Here is a 21,153-nt window from a genome sequence, read left to right as displayed (position 1 = left end):
CCACAATTACCACTTTTTAAGATACAAATTACACATTACATACATTTTTTTATTTGGTTTAAAGAATGAAAAAGCCAGTCAGAACAGTTAAAATATGTAATTATTTTTCTATAATGCCTTTGTTGTTTGTCACATGACACCACTTTGTTCTTTAGTTATAGTTATTCATGTTATATTTTGTTATTTTAAGAACTTTTATCTTGCTTATAAAATGTCTCTCATCCTTTCGCCTCTGAGATGACAAAACACCCGAGGCATACCACAGTCATATGAAACAATCAAACTACTTATTTTTTAATTTTAATTCAGATCACCACTAAAAAGGAAAAACTTATTAAAAGACCATCCTTGAATCCTGTGATATGAGATTTGGAGGATAAAAAATGGACTTGTTACAGTTAAATCTGTGGGATCGAGACACTGAATGCTTGCTGTAAGTTATTTTTAAAGGTATCAAACAGCAAGAGTTTACCTTTAATTCATGATTCAGAAAGACACGCTCAGTATTTACACAGGTCAACAGGAACATTTATTCTCTCAGAGTGAAACACAGCAGTCATGAATCCAGCGGGGGCGGCGGTGGCACACTACGCCTCTCCAGCTGAGGGTGGAGCCAGCTTGGTGGGGTCGTAGTAGTTCTCCCCTATGAGAGGAAGTCCCTCCTTCTCTCTTTGCTGGATCAGACGCTCCGCCTCCCTCCTGGCCCACTTCCGCATGCTGGAACACACAAAAAACAATAATAACCACAGAATGGATAAAAGAAGTAGACGTAGTCACCGTGATTTTACCCGTTGGTTTGTTTCTTTGGAACCAGACATGACCATATCTGGCCTCCCCTGCTTTCTGGTCTATTTTCCTCTAAATGGGACAATAAATGAACATCATGCTGTGTAGAAGAAGACTTACATTATAAACATTTCATTCTTCCACTAAGACGAGTTTATTTTGTTGACGACCACCAGAAACGGATTTGAATGCATTAAAACTTGTAGTATGTGTCTCCATAATTAAATATTCATGACTCAATAAGCAACACATCTTCAGGTGCCATTAAGAATATAACACTGAAAAACTTCTTCATCAGGATTGCGTAGGCGTGGTTGGATCAGGCTTGATTTGAACTGTCATCAGATTCTTGGTAGCTCATCGCTGGAATTCACCAACAGTTCACGTGGTGAAATGTTACTCAGCTGGAACTCTCTGCTGCACCATTACATCAGGCTAAAACACTAATTATTTGCTGGTCCAAGTTACTAGAGAAAATCAGTGTTTCATTATAAATATAGTATGTTATGTTTTCAGGTATTTGCCAGTTAAGAATGTTACTGTATATTCTATTATGTACATGTTTGTGGTTGATTCACACACACACAAACAATATATATGTTTATGTCCTTAACGGTCATGTGATCCCTGGATAGCAGAGAACAGGTTAATGCTTGTTAGCTGTTGTTGTGTTGGGATCTATGTGCATTGCCTCGGTTCATTCTGCAAGAGGGCAGAGTGACTGGGCTTCCCCCTTTCCTTATCTAAACAATCAATAATTAATCACAAAGAAAACATCAGACTCAGATGGAGTCTTGGATGTGAAATAACCAAAGCTGCAGTAACTGTTCCTGTCGGACTCCATCACTGATCATAAGGAGGAAAGAAGTTTGTCTTGAAGTGGCCCCACAGGCTTCGAGTGTGGTGGTTCCTCAGGGGGTCTACATCAGAACCAGACTTATGTCAGCTTATCCTGTGCTCAGATGGAGACTCACCCGTGGTCCGGCAGGTAGTGGATAAACGTTCCTCCGATAACCAGAGCGACCGAGATACCGAAGAAGAAGCCCACCCTCATGTTCCACTGATCCACCACGGGGTCGCTGGAAAAGCCATGGTAGTCCGGATTCTGACAGCACACAAAGGGGAACAACAAGAGAGACAACAGATACAGAACTGGACTCACTGATGACTGACTGATACAGACTGGTGCAATAACAAACTGAATCACTTCAGTCTCTGTTGGGAGGAATCAGACATTATTCCATTACGTAGTTAGGTCTTTAGTCACGTTCAGTAATAACAGCCACACACACGTTGTCAGAAGACTGACGTAATAACCTGAACAAAGATAAAGAGACTTTAGGCTAAACACGGCCGAAGATCCAACAGCTGGTCTGTCTGCTCCCAGACAGTTTTACACTGACACAGGAATCTTTCAAACCAGTTTACTGAGACGGGAACATTTCTCTGACTAAAGTAAAGTCTGTCATAAAACCCCGGGAACGCCCGACTCAGCTGTAGATCTGCCCAGTACTGGCAGCCCAGAACACACCAGTTTAATCCACATGTCCAGAGCTCCATGCAGCGACAGACTGTCGGACTCCAACAGGCCGGTTCCTGAGAGAACCTCAGATGTAGTCTGATCGGCTGTTTGCTTCTTCAGACTCTTTAGTGTAGTTTAGTGACTTATTCCACTCTGACTAGCACTCACAGAGACCTTTCAATTCAGTTCTTCAAGATTTATTGATCCAAAGTTAATAAAATGATACTCCGTGGTTTACTTTCAACAGCGGATCAAAAACTGAACTTATATTTCAACAACGCACAGTGGTCACTCAACTGTTTACTCCTCCTCTCATTCAAAGACAGAAACACCTCCCAAACAATAAAAAGGAAAGAAAAGAGATCACACGGCTCGACGTCCATAGCAACAACAAAAACTACTACGGTACAAAAGGTGGCATTTTACTCAAGGTATCGAATGAAGTACTATGTTGGAATTGGTATTATTTTAAGGGTACTGGGTTTGGCACTGGTATCGGAAAATCTTTAAAGTATACATACATACAATACTGTGTAGAGAAACATACACACAGTACTGGGGACTCACCTTGACATACTGGCTGACCTCACCGTGTCCAGCCGGTGCCGCAGCGGGGTGCAGCTCTGTAACAGCGGCCGACCCTGCGGCCCCGCTCGGCTTGGACTGGGAGACGAACCGGGCCGGTGGATTAGCGAGTAACCGGGGAAAAGCGAGCCCGAAACGCGACAGTCGGGTCAACATTTCGCCTGTTTGTGAAGGAGACTGTTGCCCCGGAACCGGAAACTGAAGGTTTTTAACCCTTCTTCTTCTTCAATTCACAGATGTTAAAAGGCGCGTTACCGCCACCTGGAGGCGGTCGCCAGCACTGCACCCTGAGGATCCGGCTACACCCACAGGGACATTGCAGAGCCTCAGCACTACCACATAATAATTATAACAACAACAAAAACAATAACAATAATAATTTGTTCATAATCAAGCTCATGTTATATAACAGGGTCACCTTGAAATTGTTTGTGCTGTAATAATTAATATAACAATAACAGCAATAATACAACAAACTGAGACTTAAGAAGAGATTTACAAGAAGCCCCTAAGTTACCTACCTGAGATCTCCAGGTAAACATCCAGGTCACAGAGAAGTCACGTGTTCTTTCAGGTTAAACTTTTATCATGCTGCAGTGTTTTTAGCTGTGAAGCTATTCTATTATGAGTGGGTTCCTGTTTGTCCCGTCTCACGTTCATGCACGAGGACACTCTTGGTAGGTGACACGATACACAGTGACACTAAGGTAATGGCAACACGCCAGGAGAGGCTGCAAAGGCCAACAAAGACAGAGAAGAAGAAGACTCATAAACATGGATGTAAACAATACTGGGGGAAAAAACACTGAATACTTTTGTTTATTTACAAAAAAACTCCACAGGGCCTCATTAACAGACTGGCTCACTGTCATAAAATCTGATGAGGACGTTCACGGTGCCCAGAGGAGGATTCTTAATGTCGGGGCTACCCTGATCTTCCCGACCCTCAGGTTGCCTTGACAATGTGATCCACGGCAAGATACAACAAATAATGGCTGGATTTCAACTTATTTCTCTGGTTGTTGTCTTAAGAGGGGCCTTTTACTATAGCATCATCAAAATCAACTCGTTCAACCAAACACTGTCAACAGATCTCACTCAGAGAAAACACAGAGTTAAAAAGCACATACAGGAACACTATACCTTATCTTTCAAGTTTGAATGAATTTTCACATGAATCTGTATTTCATAAACAGAATAACATATTTTCACTTTATTGAATGTACTGTATGTAAAAATGAACCAGAAAGGGAGATGTGTGCTTTAATATCCTTCCTATATTACTGCATTTAGTAATTTACTTAAATGTAAAAAAAAGTTGAAACAAAAAACAAATTCCTGACATTTCAGTGCTGCAGTCCAGCTTTTCTCAGTTGTTTCCACAGTAACACTTCAGACTCAATAAGCACAACCTCTTACTCATGTACTCTAACCCTAACCCACACTCACATGTAAGAGTATGAATGAGAAGGAAAGAGCTTTGACAACATGACTTCAGTTTGGACCAATTCTTATTAGCAATTAAAAAACTGTAGTGTGTTTAGGTTCTTGAAACGTTTACACAGGTCGTAGTGAACTCACACCCTCTTGAAAGCATGTGAGGGCCTGAACTGTGACCACTGTGGCTACAACTGGTAATTATGGGATTATAGGACATGTCAAAACCAGAATGAAGGAGTAGAAGCAGCACACAGCAACAGCTATCTTCAGTTAGCTAACATTAGCCTCCATTAGCTCTGGGCCACACCCGAGTGTTTCACTGCTGATAGATTCATGTTGTTTCTTCTTCTATGGTGTCACAGTAAGTCCAGTGTCAGGCCAACATAACGAATATTGCTACCAATCAAAGTTACTTGCATGGTATGGTACGGTATGTTCACCCCGTGTGAATAAGGAGGATTATCAGCATCATTCACCTTGTAGTCAATTCAACAAACCATCCTTCACTCACTCAGTTGCATTGATTATTTATTTGTGTCCAATATACAATCAGTAACATTGTTCTGTGTTGTATGATTAAAAAGTTTAACTTTTGTGCACATATATAATTTAACAAGATAAACAAATATTTTTTTTTGTTTGGTTTTTTACAAATGCACATATTGCTAGCTCACGGCCAGTCCAGTCACTTCAGTTCGTCTTCAATATGCTCTTAAATACTGATATAGAAAAGGAGGCAAAGCCAAATGTAAGATTCATAAGCATAACAAGGGTCTAAAGACACGAGAATCACTGGAGTTTCTGCTTAAACCCGAAGCACCCGTCAAAGAGGTGGAGCCATCACACTCTTCCTGTTCTGCTTGCAGTAGGGCTGCAAGTAACCATCATTTTTATTGTCGACTGTTTTCTCAATTAATTGATTAGTTGTTTAGTCTATAAAGGTGGCAGAAAATGTCAATCAGTGTTTCCCAAAGCCAGAGAAGACATCCTCAAAGATGTTTACTTTACTGTCACAGGAGTAAAGAAACCAGGAAATTTAAGAAGCTGGAATCAGACTCACACCGAATAATCGATAATCAAAATTAATCGTTGTAGCTCTACTTTACAGACTACTGAGGATGTACAGCACACAGGCCACTCCAAACCAAGAACGTCTTAAAGGTACACAATAATGAGAAACAAACAAACAGTGAGATCAACTTCCCCAAATGTTCCCACACAAGTCCAAGGTCCGAAATTCCAACAACGGGCTGGAGGAGGTGGGGTCATGGGGGACAGGAGGTGAATCTCTCAGGATTTCTTAATGACAGACCTTCCGCTCTCTCTGCAGCCATGAGCTTCATCTACATTCATTTCATCCTCATCACTACCAGATGAACATTTTCAAGTCCTGAAAACAAACTAACCTCATGGTTCCATGTGAGCACAGTGCTGCTGACTTCAGATGCATCTGATCCATATCTGGATCAACACAGGATCAAACCTTTGGATGGCCGATGACCACTGGTCGTTAAATTAAATCTTCATGACGTCTGCCTTACATCACATTACATTTAAATACATTTTTATGACCTGTCTGCTTCATTTGGAACATTCACTTTCTAATGCCTTTCTAAGGATCAGCAGGAAAGATATTGATCATACAGCCAGGACTCTCAGCAGCAACCACACAAAGCAAAAGACTGCCTAAGTGTGATACCTGCGTCAGATTAGACTCATTTAGACAAATATGTTGATGATTTCTTTGAAATCAGAATACAGTCTTTGGGAAACAGCAACAACGACCCACCACGGCATTAAATAATTGCAGTACGCTGTGGTTGAAGTCCAACACATGCAGGGTATCACCAGAGTGCAGATCAACAGCATCCACGTGTCCTTTAGAGTGACGCCAGATGACAAGGTGTCGATCAAGATGATCAGCTGCTTTGTCCCATTGCTCTGCACCAACTGTCCCATCTGAGACGCGATTTCGTGAAGAACAGAAAACATCACTTCCTCAGGTATCAGCAGTCCTCGCTTGTGATTGGCTGAGCCTCTTTCCCTTTACAACACGTTTACAGAAGCAGGCCATTTAAGCAACTTTAAACTTTAAACAGTTTTACTGAAAGCAGAAAAGGCAAGAACATCAAGCTCATGGCAACGAGATGGGAGAATAAATAAAAAGACACTTTCCTTCATTTAGGCTACAGTATACATCTTCAGTGGTCTGAAGGGAACCTATAATGTACTGCACCTTGGTTCTGTTTAGATCCACCTCAGGGTATCCTACCATGCCAACAAGTCCACATGCAGCAGCACTTTGGAAGAGAAAAAGGAAAAATTAGGCCACATAGCTTCAATGTGTGGGATTAAAGATCTGCTCCACTGATTTAATGACGAACTGTGGGTTCAGATTAAAGCAGCAATGGTCAAGTTATTAACTGGGTGAAGCTCCAAAAACATTGGATCCTCCATTCCCCATAATGTAATTCAATAGGGTATCTTCATTAGACCTTCCCTGCTTGGTGAATGCCCAAGTCTTTCAAACACCGCACCCCCCATGTTGTGACGAGGGCTTTCTGCTATATGATTTGCAGTCTGCAGCTGAGATAGCCCTGATGACATCACTCTGACATCATCAGGGTCATTTTCTCAAGGTGTCTTCAGACAGAAAGCGAAGCAGATTGTAAAACATTAGTGCCAAAACAGGTCAGGACAGGTTTCAAGCTTTGGCGCCCCATCAAACTAGAACACAGCGGAATAAGCTAACGCACTTAATCGAAGGCAGCGACTGACTGCGGACCGCACTGCATCGCTCTGATGGAGCAGGTTATACTAAATGGGATGGCGAGACACAGCTTCCTCTCGTTTGGCTCTCCGGTTCCTTGTTCCCTCAAAGGGCGGTGCTGTCAAGACAGGCTGAATTGGTGCCAATTTGTGAGTTCACCAAGGATCAACTCTACACTAAAGCTCTGCTAATCCTCTGATCGCTGCGATTCATCTGAGATGATCTGATTTTCAGCTAAAAACCTTGTTGTTATAAATGCTGGTGTAATCAAGCGTTAAAGTCTGTTCAGACAGAAGGCAAAGCGCACTTTAGCTGTAGGTAAAACACAGCGACGGTGTGTTTGTGGGACTGATTTCAGAGCTCACCAGGAACTCCAGTTCTTTCTGTTATTTCAGTGCACGTCTTCCTCTAGTTGATTCATAAAGGATGAACAGGAATCCATCTTTAAGCACTCTTCCATCTTATTTCTATGCAGCTTAAATTCATGTCTGAACACACTCTCAGCAGCATTTCTTTCCACTATGTATATGTATTGTTGATTTACCCCTTAAGGTTAATGGTGACAGGCTAGGTCAGGAAGGTTAGGAAGGAAAGTATGTATGCTGGCTGTGTCTCGTTTCCAAATGTTATCATCAGGTTATTTTGTGACAAACTGATGACTTTGTCTTAATTAACAAGTCTTGTTTCTTTGAGAGATCCTTTATGAACCTTGAGTGCTTTACTTAAGACACTTTTGTGGCTTGTTGGACATAACATGAGCTTGTAAACAAAGTTCATAAAGAGGGCAACACAGGCTAAATGCACCAAGTGGCTAAACTTTTGTTGGTTCTGGCAAAACTAAGACAGCTGATCTGTCTGACTGTGAAACGCCTGAACCACAGGGTTTAACATTTCATGCATCAACAACCTCAGAGGACACAACGGGAAATGAAGCACTTTCACCTTCTCTTCAAGGACAGCCAACAGAAAGAGCTTAACTTGAAAGGTTGATGACAAAGTTAAATACTACGATGACTACAGACATAAGGAATATATGTATTCAAGCATACACAGAATGAGGAGACTATTAACTGCCCAATTCAACGTGGAAGGCTGACCAAAAAAGTTCTACACCTCCAACGATCCACAAACAGTCTACTGAGGAGTTCACTGACGATGGGAGGCCAATGATGCATGATGGAGTCAGGAGGTGGGAGAAAGGGAGACTTGAGCTGTTGGGGATGGAATGGTGGTTGCGAGGTTGTATGTTGAGTTTGGAGATGATGACTGAGGCGAGGCCAAAGGGCTGTAAATGGGCCGGGCAGAGATGGTTGAAGAAGGGGAGTGTTGAGTAGCTGTTGTTGGAGAGTCCAAGCTAACCTCGTCCCCTTCTTCCGAGTCCCAGACTTCACTCTGCAAGTAGTCTGCGAATAAGGCCTTGGCTCGCTGCAGCACCCTGCTCAGGTTGTGGCGCCGCACAAGGCGATCAAAGTGCATGGCCAGCTCATTATAATCCAAGCTGTTCTTGATGATGTGGTCCCGGTGCTCCAGCAGGATGGACAGGCACAGGAACAGCATGAAGGGGTTGCCTTTGCCGAACTCTTGAGGAGGCGGCAGCGAACACGGTTTGATGCTGGCAGTCTCAGCTTTAGAAGAACTGGGCGTGTTAGCTGTGGTGCTAGGGGATTTGTTGCCTGGTGAGGGGAGATTGTTGAAGGACGACCTGCTTCCAGACAGCGAGGGGCCTCTCCCAAAAGACAAAATGGGTGAAGAGAGTAGGGACCGAGTGTGGGAGGGAGATGCGACAGATGTTTTTAAAGTGGGGGTCGTGGGCGAGTTAATCCCTGTACTGCTGAGCACGTGGGCAGAGGAGGTCAATACTTTTGGGACAGTCATTGGAAAGACCTCTCCTCCGCTGGTTCTGGACGGGGATGTGGGTTTTGGAGGAGAGTCTGGAGAAGCACCTGGCCAGCTAGAGGGTGAAACTGAAGATGTGGGAGAGAGAGAAGGGCCAGTTTTCCACATTGGTAGGCCACTGGGAAAAAGAGGAGGAGATGACATTGGAGAGAAACCATTGTCACAATTTTTTATGAGAGGCGTTCCCTCTCCTGGGTCCTCCTCACTGTCAACTGTGGACTGGCGTGTTGGGATGCTTGTTACTGATTTTGAAGCCACCAAACGCTGTGGCTGCTCAGCATCCTCCATATCAAAGCTGTCTTCACTCCGGGCAGTATAGTATTTAAACTCTCCAAAACTCATTTGCCTCTCAAACGGAGGGGCCTTTTCCGTGGTCACTTGAGGAGTATCACATTCACTGACCTCGCTTCCCTTTCCGGCGGCGAGGTCTTTTTCTTCTACGACAGCATTCCTGCACACATCTGCTTCCTCTCTCGAAGGCCTCAGCATATGTCGCCTACGCTGCTTCTCTTTCTGTTCCTTATCATCTCCGAGGCAATTCTCCACCGGCTTGTCCTTTTCCTCGTCTCTGCAGGACATTGTTTCGTTGGTTTCCAGTGATGGACCCAGAAGCTCCACTTCAGTTTCAGGAGGATCCGGAGGCAGTGAGCTCCAAGTGACCTCCAACATTCTCAAAGCATCGTCAAACGCAAACTCCCGCTTGAGCTCCAGAAGCAGCCAGCGGTAACAGAAGAAGAGGTCGTCGGCCCCTCGGGACACCAGGTAAGAGTAGAACTCAGGATCCGAGTACTGCAGAAGCAGCTTCAGATGCTGGAACTTAACGGACATGAGCTGCCCATCTGGCCGGAAGTTCCCCTCCAGGCGTTTCATGATGCCACAAAAGCAAATGAAGGCATGTGCCTCATTGTCCATTACCGCAAGTATAGGGGAGGCAATATCACTCATGCCTTGACAGTATGATATCTGAAAAACAACACATCCACACAGAGTTACAGAAGTCTCCGGTGAGCAAAGAAAAACTGAATTCATGTAGATATACACATGCTTTTAGCTTGCAGACTTCAGGGAAATTTAAAGACATAAAGAACTAAACAAGAGAAATCTTTCAGTTCAAGATGTTTATCACGCACATAGAATCTGATTTATCAATTTCACAAACCAACTCTACTGCAGTGACGCTGACCTGTTAGGTTTCAGCACCATGAAAAGTATGTTTGTTATTAATACAAATAAAAACTAATCTGTAATCTATGAATTACCCAAAGTCTGTTTTGGTAATTTGATCATCATGTAGAGTGAGTCATCTTTCCTCACACTGTGTCCTTATTTCTATAACAGTTTGGCTCGATGGAACTTTACTTCTTGTTGTGGTGATCTCAGGTTCTCTGCTCCGAGACGTCAGTGGAGAGAATCATGATTGGGAGCTATATAATTGAAATTGAATTGAAATTAAACTTATTATAATTAACTGTATGGCAACAAATCAAATGTGTGGAAACCACGTGGAACACAATAACAGGTGCGACTCCTCTCTTCTGTCTTTTTTATTTGTACATAACAATGTACAAACCTATTATTTAACCCACTTCTCATAGCTTCAGCTACGTCAGTTTCACATTTGTCTACATCAATAAGGGTTCCATGAAAAACTGTGGTGATTCCAGGAAACCCTATCAGTCTTTGGGTTTTGATTATTTTTAACTTCATTTTCTTCTAAAGTTAACGCTTAGAATGTATAATGTTTCTATAGATTCAGTGCACGAAGCTTTAGCTGCAGCCTGAACCCCATTATTTTAGCCAATATTTGTTCACAGGAAGTCAAACTGTCCCTGTTAACAGCAGCTGTGTTAGATGTTAGCAGCTCCTGTTAGCCGTGTACTCATGGACGTACAGACAGCTATCACTTAGTTTGATGCGGATACTCTTATTTTTAAGTGGATTTATGGAGGTTGGATATCCTCAGAAGGTTGCGCTGAATCTAAAAATACGTGTCTGTGTGTTCAGTTTGACCGAGTGAAGACTCAGAGGAGGAATATGATGCCAGTTGTTTCCATCGAGCACAAACTGTTGTGAGGAACCTAAATGAGCTCCATGTCACTGCTGACAGTGTTGGTTTTCAGAACACCTGCCTGCACCGGTTCACGGCTAACCCACGTCTTCTAAAGGATGCTTTGTTGAGCAGATTCAGACTGAACACATGTACCAGGGTTTCTGCAGGTTTCATCTAGTCAAATTTAAGACCTTTTTAAGACCACTATGAATGAAATGTAAGACCTATGACATGACATCACGACATCAAAAAAAGAAGTCACAAAATTACTTGCAGAGTAAATAAATGTATTCAAAGCAGGGTTGATTGATGTCTACAAAAATTCACGGTATGATGAAAAAATTAAGATGGTATTTTTGTGTTGGGTGTTTGGTGGTTGTCCCCCAAGAATCTTTTTATGTTTTCCAATAAAGAAATATGCAATTCCACATAATTTTGGAACACTGTTATTACCACATCTGTGAATATTAAATAGGAAAATCTAGGGCAGATTTTGAATAAACTACACCCAAAAGCTAAACTTGCTAAATAAGTCTACTGGGTTTGAATTATAACATTAGATCTAGGAAAAGTCATGTGGTTAGTTTTCTCCACAATGATTTTACATTCATGAAGCAGCACCGAGCACTTTTGAGCCTCACCACCTTATAATGGCAGGAAAACCCTGTTAATATGACCTCAGGATCATTACAGAGAGGATTATTCATGTTTGCCTTTTGTGTTTACTGATTTATACATTTGTAGAAATTAACATAAATAATAGGCAACATGAGAACCACCTCCCTTCTGTATAATTACAAGCATTTCATATGTACATGAAAATCCAAAAGAATAATCTCCTCATTAGCTTAAAAGGACTAGTTTGCGTCCCTAATTTGATTTAACGTTATAACCTCAGCTCCTCTGCAGTCAACACCGTCCTTTAAGCTATCAAGATGTACCGTACAGGACAGAGCTGTAACCTGATAATTTAATGCTGATCTATTCTCCGCTAACTTTCTTCCGCTCTCTCTCTCTCTCTCCCATTAGCTTGTCCTTTGAAGAATGAGGGGAGGGAGACGGCCATGATGCCACGCTGAAAATCATTAATGATCGTGTGAAATTTTAGTAGCAGCGCTCATTCATTAAGCAGTGACAGTAGGCTTCAAATACGTTGCTAGCAATTGGTTTGAACCAAGTTTCTTTCGGGCAAGAGTCGCTAAGGTTGCACTTCCCCACAGCTGAAGAATAAATCCGTTTTATATCTGTGGTACAATCTGAAAGAAACATGCCGCAATAACACGACTGCATGTTGGTATTTGTGAATTATATGTGGACTAGCGAAAGAAAAACTACAACACCACGGGAGGAAAAAACATTCTAAAGCGCTGTGGGAGTGTTTCAATGAATATTAGAGGTAGTGTTACATGGATGTTGGAAAATTAAGACCTGTTTAAAATTATTTAAGACGTAGAAAACGAACTTCAGCGAATTTAAGACTTCTGAAGGCCTTAAATTTGTGTACACACCTGTGGATGTGTGATGGCGAAGGTGGTAAGCAGGTCTGTGAGGGCGGTCAGATGTGGACTGTCTTCTGAGCCTGCGTAGTACGGATGAGCCCGGTCCGTCCTCAGGACGTCTTTAAGAACATTTCCACGGATAAATTCGAGGTCCTCGTGGCTGACCCTGGCCGTCCACTCGCTCTTCAGCTGATCATACTCCCTCGTCTTCCTCTTCATGTAGTCCATCCTTTCCTGTCCACTCAGTCCATCGGGGTAGACGTTCAGGAGGTACCGCCACACGACCTAACAACAGCAGAAGTTCCTCACACTCAGGAAGAACCAGAATCAGAAATACTGAACAAACACTGTTTGGCAGAACACGGGGTTTGTATGTCATGCTAATAAAACACAGGTGCGACACCTTGCGCAGTGAAGGCTCCACACCACCATGGTAGATCCGCAGTCTGAGTTCCTCGGGTCGTGTCAGCTGACCCTGTCCGTTGAGGTAACTGTGAAACTCGGCGTCACTCAGAGGGGGCTTGAAAGGCTTGATCTCCTCCCCGTACGACCAACTGAAGGCCTGCTGGACTTTGGACAGGGTCCGGCCCACCTGAACACAAGTGAAACAAGAATATGAGCCAAGAGCCTGAATCTCAGAGAAGATATGGCTGCATGAGGAAGGTTAAAGAAGCTGCAGGAACCTGGGACAGCAGAGACTGGGTGAAGGGAAGAGCTGCAGAAGCCAAAGACCTGGTCCTGTCTGCGAGAAGCTGCTCAGAGCCAATCACGTCTTTGGGGCTTATGATATCCCAGTCCTCCATAACGGGACCTGCAGTGGAACAAACAGTAGTAGACTCAACAACATTTTAGGTCTCTGTCTATTTTATTTAACCTGCCTCTCTAAACCTGCTAGAGATGTAAACCTGCAGAGGGTTCACACATGTTCTCTACTGACATTAAGTCAACAATCTAAATGTCTCTCTGTGCTGTTCAGAACCCCTTAGCGGTTCCTTTTCTTCCTTTATGTCACTATGTTCATCTCTCACTGACAAGCCACTACTTCTGGGGCTGCACAATTAATCGAATATTGATCTTGATAACGATTCTGGCTTCCCACAATTAAATGAACACGATGGACTGCGTGCTCCGCTCATAGAAAACCCTGCTGCATATCAAATCAAGCGCTTCCAAAACTTACAGCCACAAGGAGGCGAGCACGTACCCTCCAGACTGTCCAGAGTAGAAGAGTAACCTGTCTACTGAGTCTACTGCGTTTGCCTGTGTCGTGTAATGGCTGCGTCGCGGCTGCTGCAGCTGATCCTGGCCATTCTAGTCAATGCTGCAGAGTCCACCAGTCACAGATCTTCACTCCGCAGAGAATACGCAGCTAGTTTATTTTTGACAGAAGCCCCATCAAGCTGCACAGAGCAGATTGAACCCGGGCGGGAAGTCAGACGCAGAATGGCAATGAGAATATGGTCAATTTTCAAAATAAAACACCTTGTGCAGACCCGATCAAAAAGCAACAATAAACAGTCAAACAGACAAAAAGAGAAATCATTTAACTACATAGCCTACATAATCATAGTAGAAGCACAAAAAGGACAAATTAACAACAAGCCAACAACATGCTCCTGAAACACGTCTGGGACGCTTGCAGTGAAAGTTAAAGCCGGGCAGGAGATGGAACAAAACCGCGGCGCAGCAGCAGCAGCCGGACTCAGTGGACTCCAGGTAAAACCTTTTGTTTATAATTTGCTTGTAGGAGATGATGCACTTTAAAGGACCAGTTTTATTTTGATGCAAAGACAACATGGATGTCAATACAGTGGTCTTATTTAAATTTGAAGGTGCAATAAAAATATGATGTCTCTAAAATCAATGACTAATCATGATCTCAATATAGAATAATAGCGATTATCATTTTGGCCTAATCGTGAATCCCTAACTGCTTTCCTCCTCTCTTGGTGTCACTTTGAACAACACTATCAGCTCTCAGCAGTTGGAGTTTCAGTCCAGTGTAGAAGACTACCTACTGACCCCTGCTCTGTCTGACTGGCATTGCACACTATGATGGAAAGTGGTCTGACATGCAGTCTGATTCCTGTTACCACTTACCAAACGTCCTACTAAAGCATGTTCTTTAAATGTGACAGGAAGGCCTGATTTCACCCATATATAAAAATCCTTCCAATGGGTACCTGTCCCAGCTTTATGTTCTCTGTCATCTATTCAGACCATGTTTTCCCCCTTAAGCTTTCATGTGTTGTTGCTTTCTGGATGTGTTCTTACTGTCCTCTGAAGGTTTTATGTCCATCTTCAGCTGCAGATACGGTTTGGCTGCACTGACAAATGCAGCATCCAGTTCCCAGTCAGACACCAAAGACATGTACATTTCAGCGCCACCCCGATCTCGAGACAGGTAGCTGATCCCAAAATTTCGCCTCCTAGAGTGAGAGACGAAACCACAGACTGCAGTTTGGACAGACTCTGTACGCCTTCACGTCTATGCAGGCGTTCTGATCAGCTCTTACCCGTTCAGATCGAAGGCTCTGATCAGTATGTGCTGTAGGACCTCCAGAGATGTTATCTGAGGATCAACTGCGAAGGAGCGAAACTCTGCAGGAAGCACGCCGTCACATTTCTGAAAGGCATCACAACAATCTCTGAAATATCATCACTGACAAACAAACGAAACTGGATGCTGAGGGACAAACAACAACAGAGTCTCTGCTGCACACTACAGTACAATAATAATATAATGACAGTTTTACGGCATTTTTTATAATAGGGCTGGTAACAATATAACAAGTGTTCAATAAATGTTTGATTTAATTCACTTGAATCATGAATGAATCAGCACTTAATGTTTCTATTAAGATTTTTATTTTGTTGAGGAAAAGGGACTGAAAACAGATTTTACTTAATTTTACTGCACATTTGTTGAAATGAAAAGTTCTGAATGTTCTGCCTCAGATTTGTGATGTGATCCACTGTTTGGCATCAAGTGTTTGTTCTGACCAGAGAGAAAAGTTTAAACCACAATTAACTTTCACTCAAGAGCAAAAATCAGCCTTTAAACCCGAAAGAAATGATTTGACATTTATCCTGATAATGATCAATATTGATATGAAGTTTTTTATGGTGATTAAATTTTTTTCCATATCACCAGCCCTACTTTATGATACACATGTGCTGTTGTATTTAATAAACTGTTTTAATGGCTATTATACTGCACTGTACAAAATGTGCAGTACAGAAGGCGTGTACTCAAATGCTAACATTGGAAAAGTAATGCATAGATGTACTAGTACTGTGTTTTTCCCTGAGTGAGTAGTTTCTCCACTTCCACTGTGGGACAACACTGTCCATCAACACCCGGTCAAAACATGCTCACAGCAGGGCGGCCTGGTGCGGCTGAAATAATTATCATGCTATTAAAGATCAGATATGAGGATATATATTATATTAAAATAACTGAGCTGAGAGAAATTCCACGTGTTTCCATTACAGGAGACTTCATTTGGACGACAGAAACATGTTTCTGAAAATATTAGCGCACTGACCGCTGCAGTACACAGTACACATTATGCAGTCCATACATTAGAAACATTGTGTAAAAAATAGTTTATCCCAGTTTCACCATTTCCAACATGCAGTAAAGTAAAAAAATAAGCTGCGAGTTTCCTCGAAGCCCCAAAACACCTCTTCTACGTCAGGTAACATATGACGTCACGCAGTGCTGCCACGCGCGCACACGCACGAAATGTACTGAGCAGGCAGGTGACGTCAACTCAGTCCTGCGAGGCTTCGCCGGGTATTGATAACAGCTTCTGATAGATTAATGTCCAGTTAATGTCAGTTATGGGCAGCTGTTATAGAGGAGTTATTGATCAGCAGACGAAGCCTCGCGCTCTGACTACCTGTCCAGTTCATCGTGTCGACGTGTAGCGCAGTGTGTGTGTGTGTGTGTGTGTGTGTGTGTCTGTCTCTAACAGTACAATAAACAGCGGGATGCTAGTCCGCTAGCAGACCGAGTCTCCGCTACCTGCCCCCCGTCCTACCTTGACCCGGACTCGAACCACCGCCCTCTCTTCCTCGCCCGCCATCTTAGAGACTCCGTGTCCGGACGGGTCGGCTGCTCTGGGCTTTGTTTTCCTGCTACGCTGACATGCTGATCGATAACATGATCGGGTAGCAGTTGCCGAGCTCCTCTCGGTCTGTGTTCTTCTTCTGCGGTGGCTGTATGGAATATGTGGCGTTACGGCGGCGCTACCGCCACCCAGCGGACACACCTGCACCCTGCGGCGCCAACAGGTGGAGCGGGTACTCCGTTCATGTACAAATCAGTCTGTGGTACAAATACTACAACGGAGTCTAAAATTGTGACAGCATGCTTTATTGCCATTAACTTCTATGTTTCTCTATCATCGGGGATCCATGCGAAACATCAAGAGCGTCAGACTTCATCCAGCCAGAGTGAAGGATCACCGAGCGTCTGCAGCGGCACTCCCTCTCCGCACGGGTTGTGTTGCTAAAGTTTTCCCAGGGAGGACAGCCGCAGCTGGCAGCATTAACAACTCATTCATTACAGAATATTATGAAGTTAACAGTGAGGACACAAAAAAAAGGTTCACATCTTCTCAAGCACACTTACATTCCAAAACCATGGTAAGTGTATCCAGAAATCCTTGACCTGTCCCGGTGGGTATAGGCTACGGCGTGTCCCTGCGTATCACGTAGACCACTGCATTTAAGTGTAATTTACAGGTTGTATGTACTTTAATCTAGCCATCTGAAACCTTCATATAAAATGTCTATCTGACTAAAAGTAAAAAAACATTTCGATCTGACATGTGGTGAAGTAGGAGTACCAAGTACAGTAGGCTACTTAGTTACTTTCCACTAAACAAATTGGGCGAGCTGTACCCATGTAAACCTGATCCACGTCAGGAGGGCTGTCTGCAAACCTGATCCATGTCAGGAGGACTGTCTTTAAACTCTCTAGCTGCAGAAACAACAGCAGGTGCGTTTGACTTCATGCAGCGCTGCTGAAAAAAAAGGATATGTTGGAAGAGAAACCAATTGTTCTAAAATAAAGTTCAGTTTCCTTCTTAAAGACTATAAATAGGGTTTTTTGTCTGTAATTTTGCATTTATGTATGAAATTTTGCCAGAAACAAAACTAAATTATTATAAAATAATGGTTGCAGTGCTGCTTTTCATTACTGAAAACAACATTCTGCCAGAACAAGCTGAAACCTGGATATATATAATCATTAATAAATGTACATCCATCCTTCCAAATTTTTTTTACAAAAGTACAGTGCCAGAACAGAGGTAATATAGTTTCTATATGAGTCTCACAAAAAGTACATTTAGGATCAATGTCCTTTTTAAACCTCTTTATGTAATACTTAGTGGGGTACACCATGAATAATCTTAAAGGATACTTCCTTAGCCTTGTAAAGAAGTAAATATTTATGAGGCAACATCCAAATGTTTCTCCAGCACAGATCATTGACAAACTGATTCCAATAATGCATGACATATGGAATAGAGACTATATCTTGTTGGACAAGGCACGAATAGCTCTGTTGTTACATGGACGGGAAGAGAAGCAGACTTTTCCTACTGGATAGTCACCAGGATCAAATACAGATACAACCTGAAGGTCAGGTCTATGAACATTGCTGAACAATACAAGTATACCTGAAGGAATGGCATCCAGAACCAGAGCAAAGTCTCTGGGTGTTCCAGGGATCCCATATAGATGTAAAAATTCCTGATAAGTAAGAAGAAAACCCTGCTCATTTAGAAGCTGACTTACTGGTAAAATGTTAAAATGCCGCTGAAAAGCAGATAACTTAACAGGTACTTTGTCAATATCATGATTACAAACCAGCATAAAGTTAAGGCCACCAAACATAGAGAATACCTGATTGGGAATCAAGTTCCACATCGAGTCCGGATTCTTTACAAATTGTTTAATCCAGTTAATCTTAAAGGTCTTATTTAACATGGAAAAGTCCAGAACATTTAGCCCACCATACTCATTCATAATAATACTCCTCTTAATATAATGAATACGGTTTTTCCACAAAAAATTAAACAGCATCTGGTCTATTTTCCGGCACACTTTGTCTTCAAGATACAGGGACACTGGTTGGAAATTGTGTCCGACTTTCACCGGCGCTGCAAAACGTCACCATGACATTAAAACCTCGCGGGAGCAAGGCAACTCAATTTTTGGTCGAAATCTGCTGTCCAAATCTGAGGGTATGTCAAAATTGGTTTATCCATGCCAAGCTCTATATATGTATCTCTCCCCAAAACATCAAAAAGGCGAATTCTGTAATATATAATTTTATCTGGCGAAACAAAACACACTATATAAAAAAATCACAACTGGTCAGAGAAAATAACAAAGGAGGTGTGAAAACACTAGACTTTGAATCCATGGTAGGAGTGTTTAAGGAGTGAATAAATTGGATCAAAGCCTTTATGTCACTGACTGACTCAATTTGGTTTCATATACCCAGAAACATATTTAAGAAAATGGGAGGGTTAGAATGTTTGCTAAAATATGACTTTGAAATTAATCAACTACCTATGAAGGTGTCAGAATTCCATAAACAAGTTCTACTCTACTGGAGGGTGATATTTTCCTACAATTTTACTCCACATGGCTCCACCTTATGGAACAACAGAACAATCACAATTAATAGGAAAACCTTATTTAACCCAATTTGGTGTAGCATGACTTTTGATCTAATAAATTTATGAGAATTAATACAAAATTATGAATTAATATTCAGAGAATATTAATTCATAAAGCTCTCGTTTCGCGGGCACCACCGGAGATTTAATTCACCCAGAGTCTCCGGACCCCTGGGTAGTGTTTTAATAATTCTACAATTATTCACTAGTGATTAGTTAGTTAATAATCGCTCAATTATCCAGTCAGTCTCATATCGAAGTGGTAAATTCTCGTGGCAGGGACTTGGAGTTAAGCAATACACACACACACACACACACACACACACACACACACTTCCTGTGATTATGGTGAAATTTATTAACTAACTAAGATGACTATAAATGCAGTTACATACACATCAAAGAAATAAACAATGGCTAAACAATGAGAATGTGGAGTTCTATTGTGGGGAGAATTTGACTCACACAGGCAGCTAATGAACGCAAGCTATGAGTTTTAAGAGTTAAAGATAATCTATTAACTAACTATTGGACATCACTGATCACAGAATGCCTTGGTTTGGTTTTACTGCTTGTCGTTTCCCCCAGCCGGGTTGCTGGTCGGCAGCCTCACGCTGGCAGAGTTCCGTGCGTTCTCGGTTAGGACAGCTTAAAGTCTTCGGCCAGTGGCTTTCTCTGCCAGGGAATTGCTCCGGAGGTCCGTCTTTTGTCGGCTTATTGAAGAAACTCGCAGTGGGGGCCTTTACAACCCCGGCTCGGGTCAGAGGTTTGGGTCGTCCTTTGTTACTGCTGGCGGGCCCACGTGACAAGGTCTGACCTTGTAAACTTGGTCGTTCTCAAATTAAACTAGTGTAACTTAATGGTCTGATAACTTTTAACAAACAAAAGAAAATTAAAACGAAAACGAGGGAAAGCTGAGGTCGCGGTGCTTCGCGTGTGTGGTTTGAAACGAACAGAGACAACAAGAGCCTTCGCTGTGCCGGGTCGAACTTCTTAGGGCGTTGCCGGGAGACGGGGCGCGTGCCGAAGTGCAGTTGAAGAGAACAGGAAACAAGAGCGGACGTGTGTCGCTGTTTTTGGTTGTTGGGGCGTGGTTCCCAGAGGGCAACGACCATCGTTGGTATCTTCACCTGAGGTCAATAGGTTAAGTTTGTTGAGTTTCCTGGGAAGTGATGAAAGGACAGCATTGTAAGTGGGGGATAAGTGGTGGCGTAGACCCCCTCCCCTGTTCAGTGACGGCTTCTCAACCCTGGTGTAGATGCTTCCTTGACACCTCTTTCAAACCATCCATCTTCTCTGTCTAAAATGTGCACCTGGTGGTCCTCAAACGAGTGACCCTGCCAGTCAGTCAGAACTGAAGAAGTCCTTTGGATGAGGGACTGTGGTGTCCGAACGATAATGCTGCGATGATGTGTTGAGAAGAAATCCGCTTGACACTATTCTTGATTATAAAAGTTTATTACATCAAAGAATTCAGCATCAATTACAAGCTCTGCAGCAGCTTGGAGAGTGACCCAGCCCGATGACCACTCTGTCTCTCTGTACATCGAACACAGCTTATATAGGACATGTTTAGGTATCTGCTAAAGACCATATAAGGGCACAGTCCCTTCATACACACTAATCTCTACTCCCCCTAACACTGGGTCAGAGGTCAAATTCCATAGGAGGGTTCACTCTTTGCACACCCATCAATCATTACTCCCCCTTAAGAGTTCACTGTGCCTCTCTCCAGCTGCAGAGAATTATTTTAAACTGTAATGGTCAAATGCACATGTGTTATACACCACAGGACGAAACGTCTTCCAGTATCTTCAACCAAGTCCAGTTGCCCTTGATTTTAACCTTCGTTGGATAACTATGACCTGGATGACTGAGAATCTTCATAGACAATTGTTAGTTAA

At 42.7% G+C, this 21,153-nt stretch overlaps 2 protein-coding genes across 2 annotated transcripts; both read right to left on the bottom strand.

The window, feature by feature from the left end:
* Nucleotides 1–503: 503 nt before the first annotated feature.
* On the bottom strand, nt 504–3,095 carry ndufb11 (NADH:ubiquinone oxidoreductase subunit B11). The gene is made up of 3 exons (XM_038721647.1): nt 2,876–3,095; nt 1,761–1,891; nt 504–717 (listed from the first exon to the last, which is right to left on the bottom strand). The coding sequence occupies exons 1-3, from the start codon at nt 3,047–3,049 to the stop codon at nt 588–590; spliced, it is 435 nt and encodes a 144-aa protein (XP_038577575.1). The 5' UTR covers nt 3,050–3,095; the 3' UTR covers nt 504–587.
* Nucleotides 3,096–4,848: 1,753 nt separating this feature from the next.
* On the bottom strand, nt 4,849–16,790 carry LOC119904958 (TBC1 domain family member 25-like). Its single transcript, XM_038721584.1, has 7 exons — nt 16,595–16,790; nt 15,065–15,174; nt 14,823–14,977; nt 13,232–13,359; nt 12,952–13,140; nt 12,558–12,833; nt 4,849–9,962 (listed from the first exon to the last, which is right to left on the bottom strand). Exons 1-7 carry the CDS (start codon nt 16,637–16,639, stop codon nt 8,286–8,288), a joined length of 2,580 nt encoding a protein of 859 aa, XP_038577512.1. The 5' UTR covers nt 16,640–16,790; the 3' UTR covers nt 4,849–8,285.
* Nucleotides 16,791–21,153: the final 4,363 nt, after the last annotated feature.

This window comes from Micropterus salmoides, unplaced genomic scaffold, assembly GCF_014851395.1.
Source record: "Micropterus salmoides isolate LMB-PRFRI ecotype aquatic unplaced genomic scaffold, ASM1485139v1 Ms_hic_scaffold_16, whole genome shotgun sequence".
In the NCBI taxonomy this organism is placed as follows: domain Eukaryota; kingdom Metazoa; phylum Chordata; class Actinopteri; order Centrarchiformes; family Centrarchidae; genus Micropterus; species Micropterus salmoides.
This window is presented reverse-complemented; position numbering and strand designations above follow the sequence as displayed.

Coding starts and splice junctions, on each gene's coding strand:
- ndufb11 (XM_038721647.1), bottom strand. CDS start 3,049: ATGTTGACCCGACTGTCGCGTTTCGGGCTCGCTTTTCCCCGGTTACTC. Junction 1,892..2,875: donor AGGTCAGCCAGTATGTCAAG/GTGAGTCCCCAG, acceptor GTGTGCTGTCAG/AATCCGGACTACCATGGCTT. Junction 718..1,760: donor CACTACCTGCCGGACCACGG/GTGAGTCTCCAT, acceptor TGTGTGTTCCAG/CATGCGGAAGTGGGCCAGGA.
- LOC119904958 (XM_038721584.1), bottom strand. CDS start 16,639: ATGGCGGGCGAGGAAGAGAGGGCGGTGGTTCGAGTCCGGGTCAAG. Junction 13,141..13,231: donor CCCAGTCTCTGCTGTCCCAG/GTTCCTGCAGCT, acceptor ACTTGTGTTCAG/GTGGGCCGGACCCTGTCCAA. Junction 12,834..12,951: donor TGGAGCCTTCACTGCGCAAG/GTGTCGCACCTG, acceptor TGCTGTTGTTAG/GTCGTGTGGCGGTACCTCCT.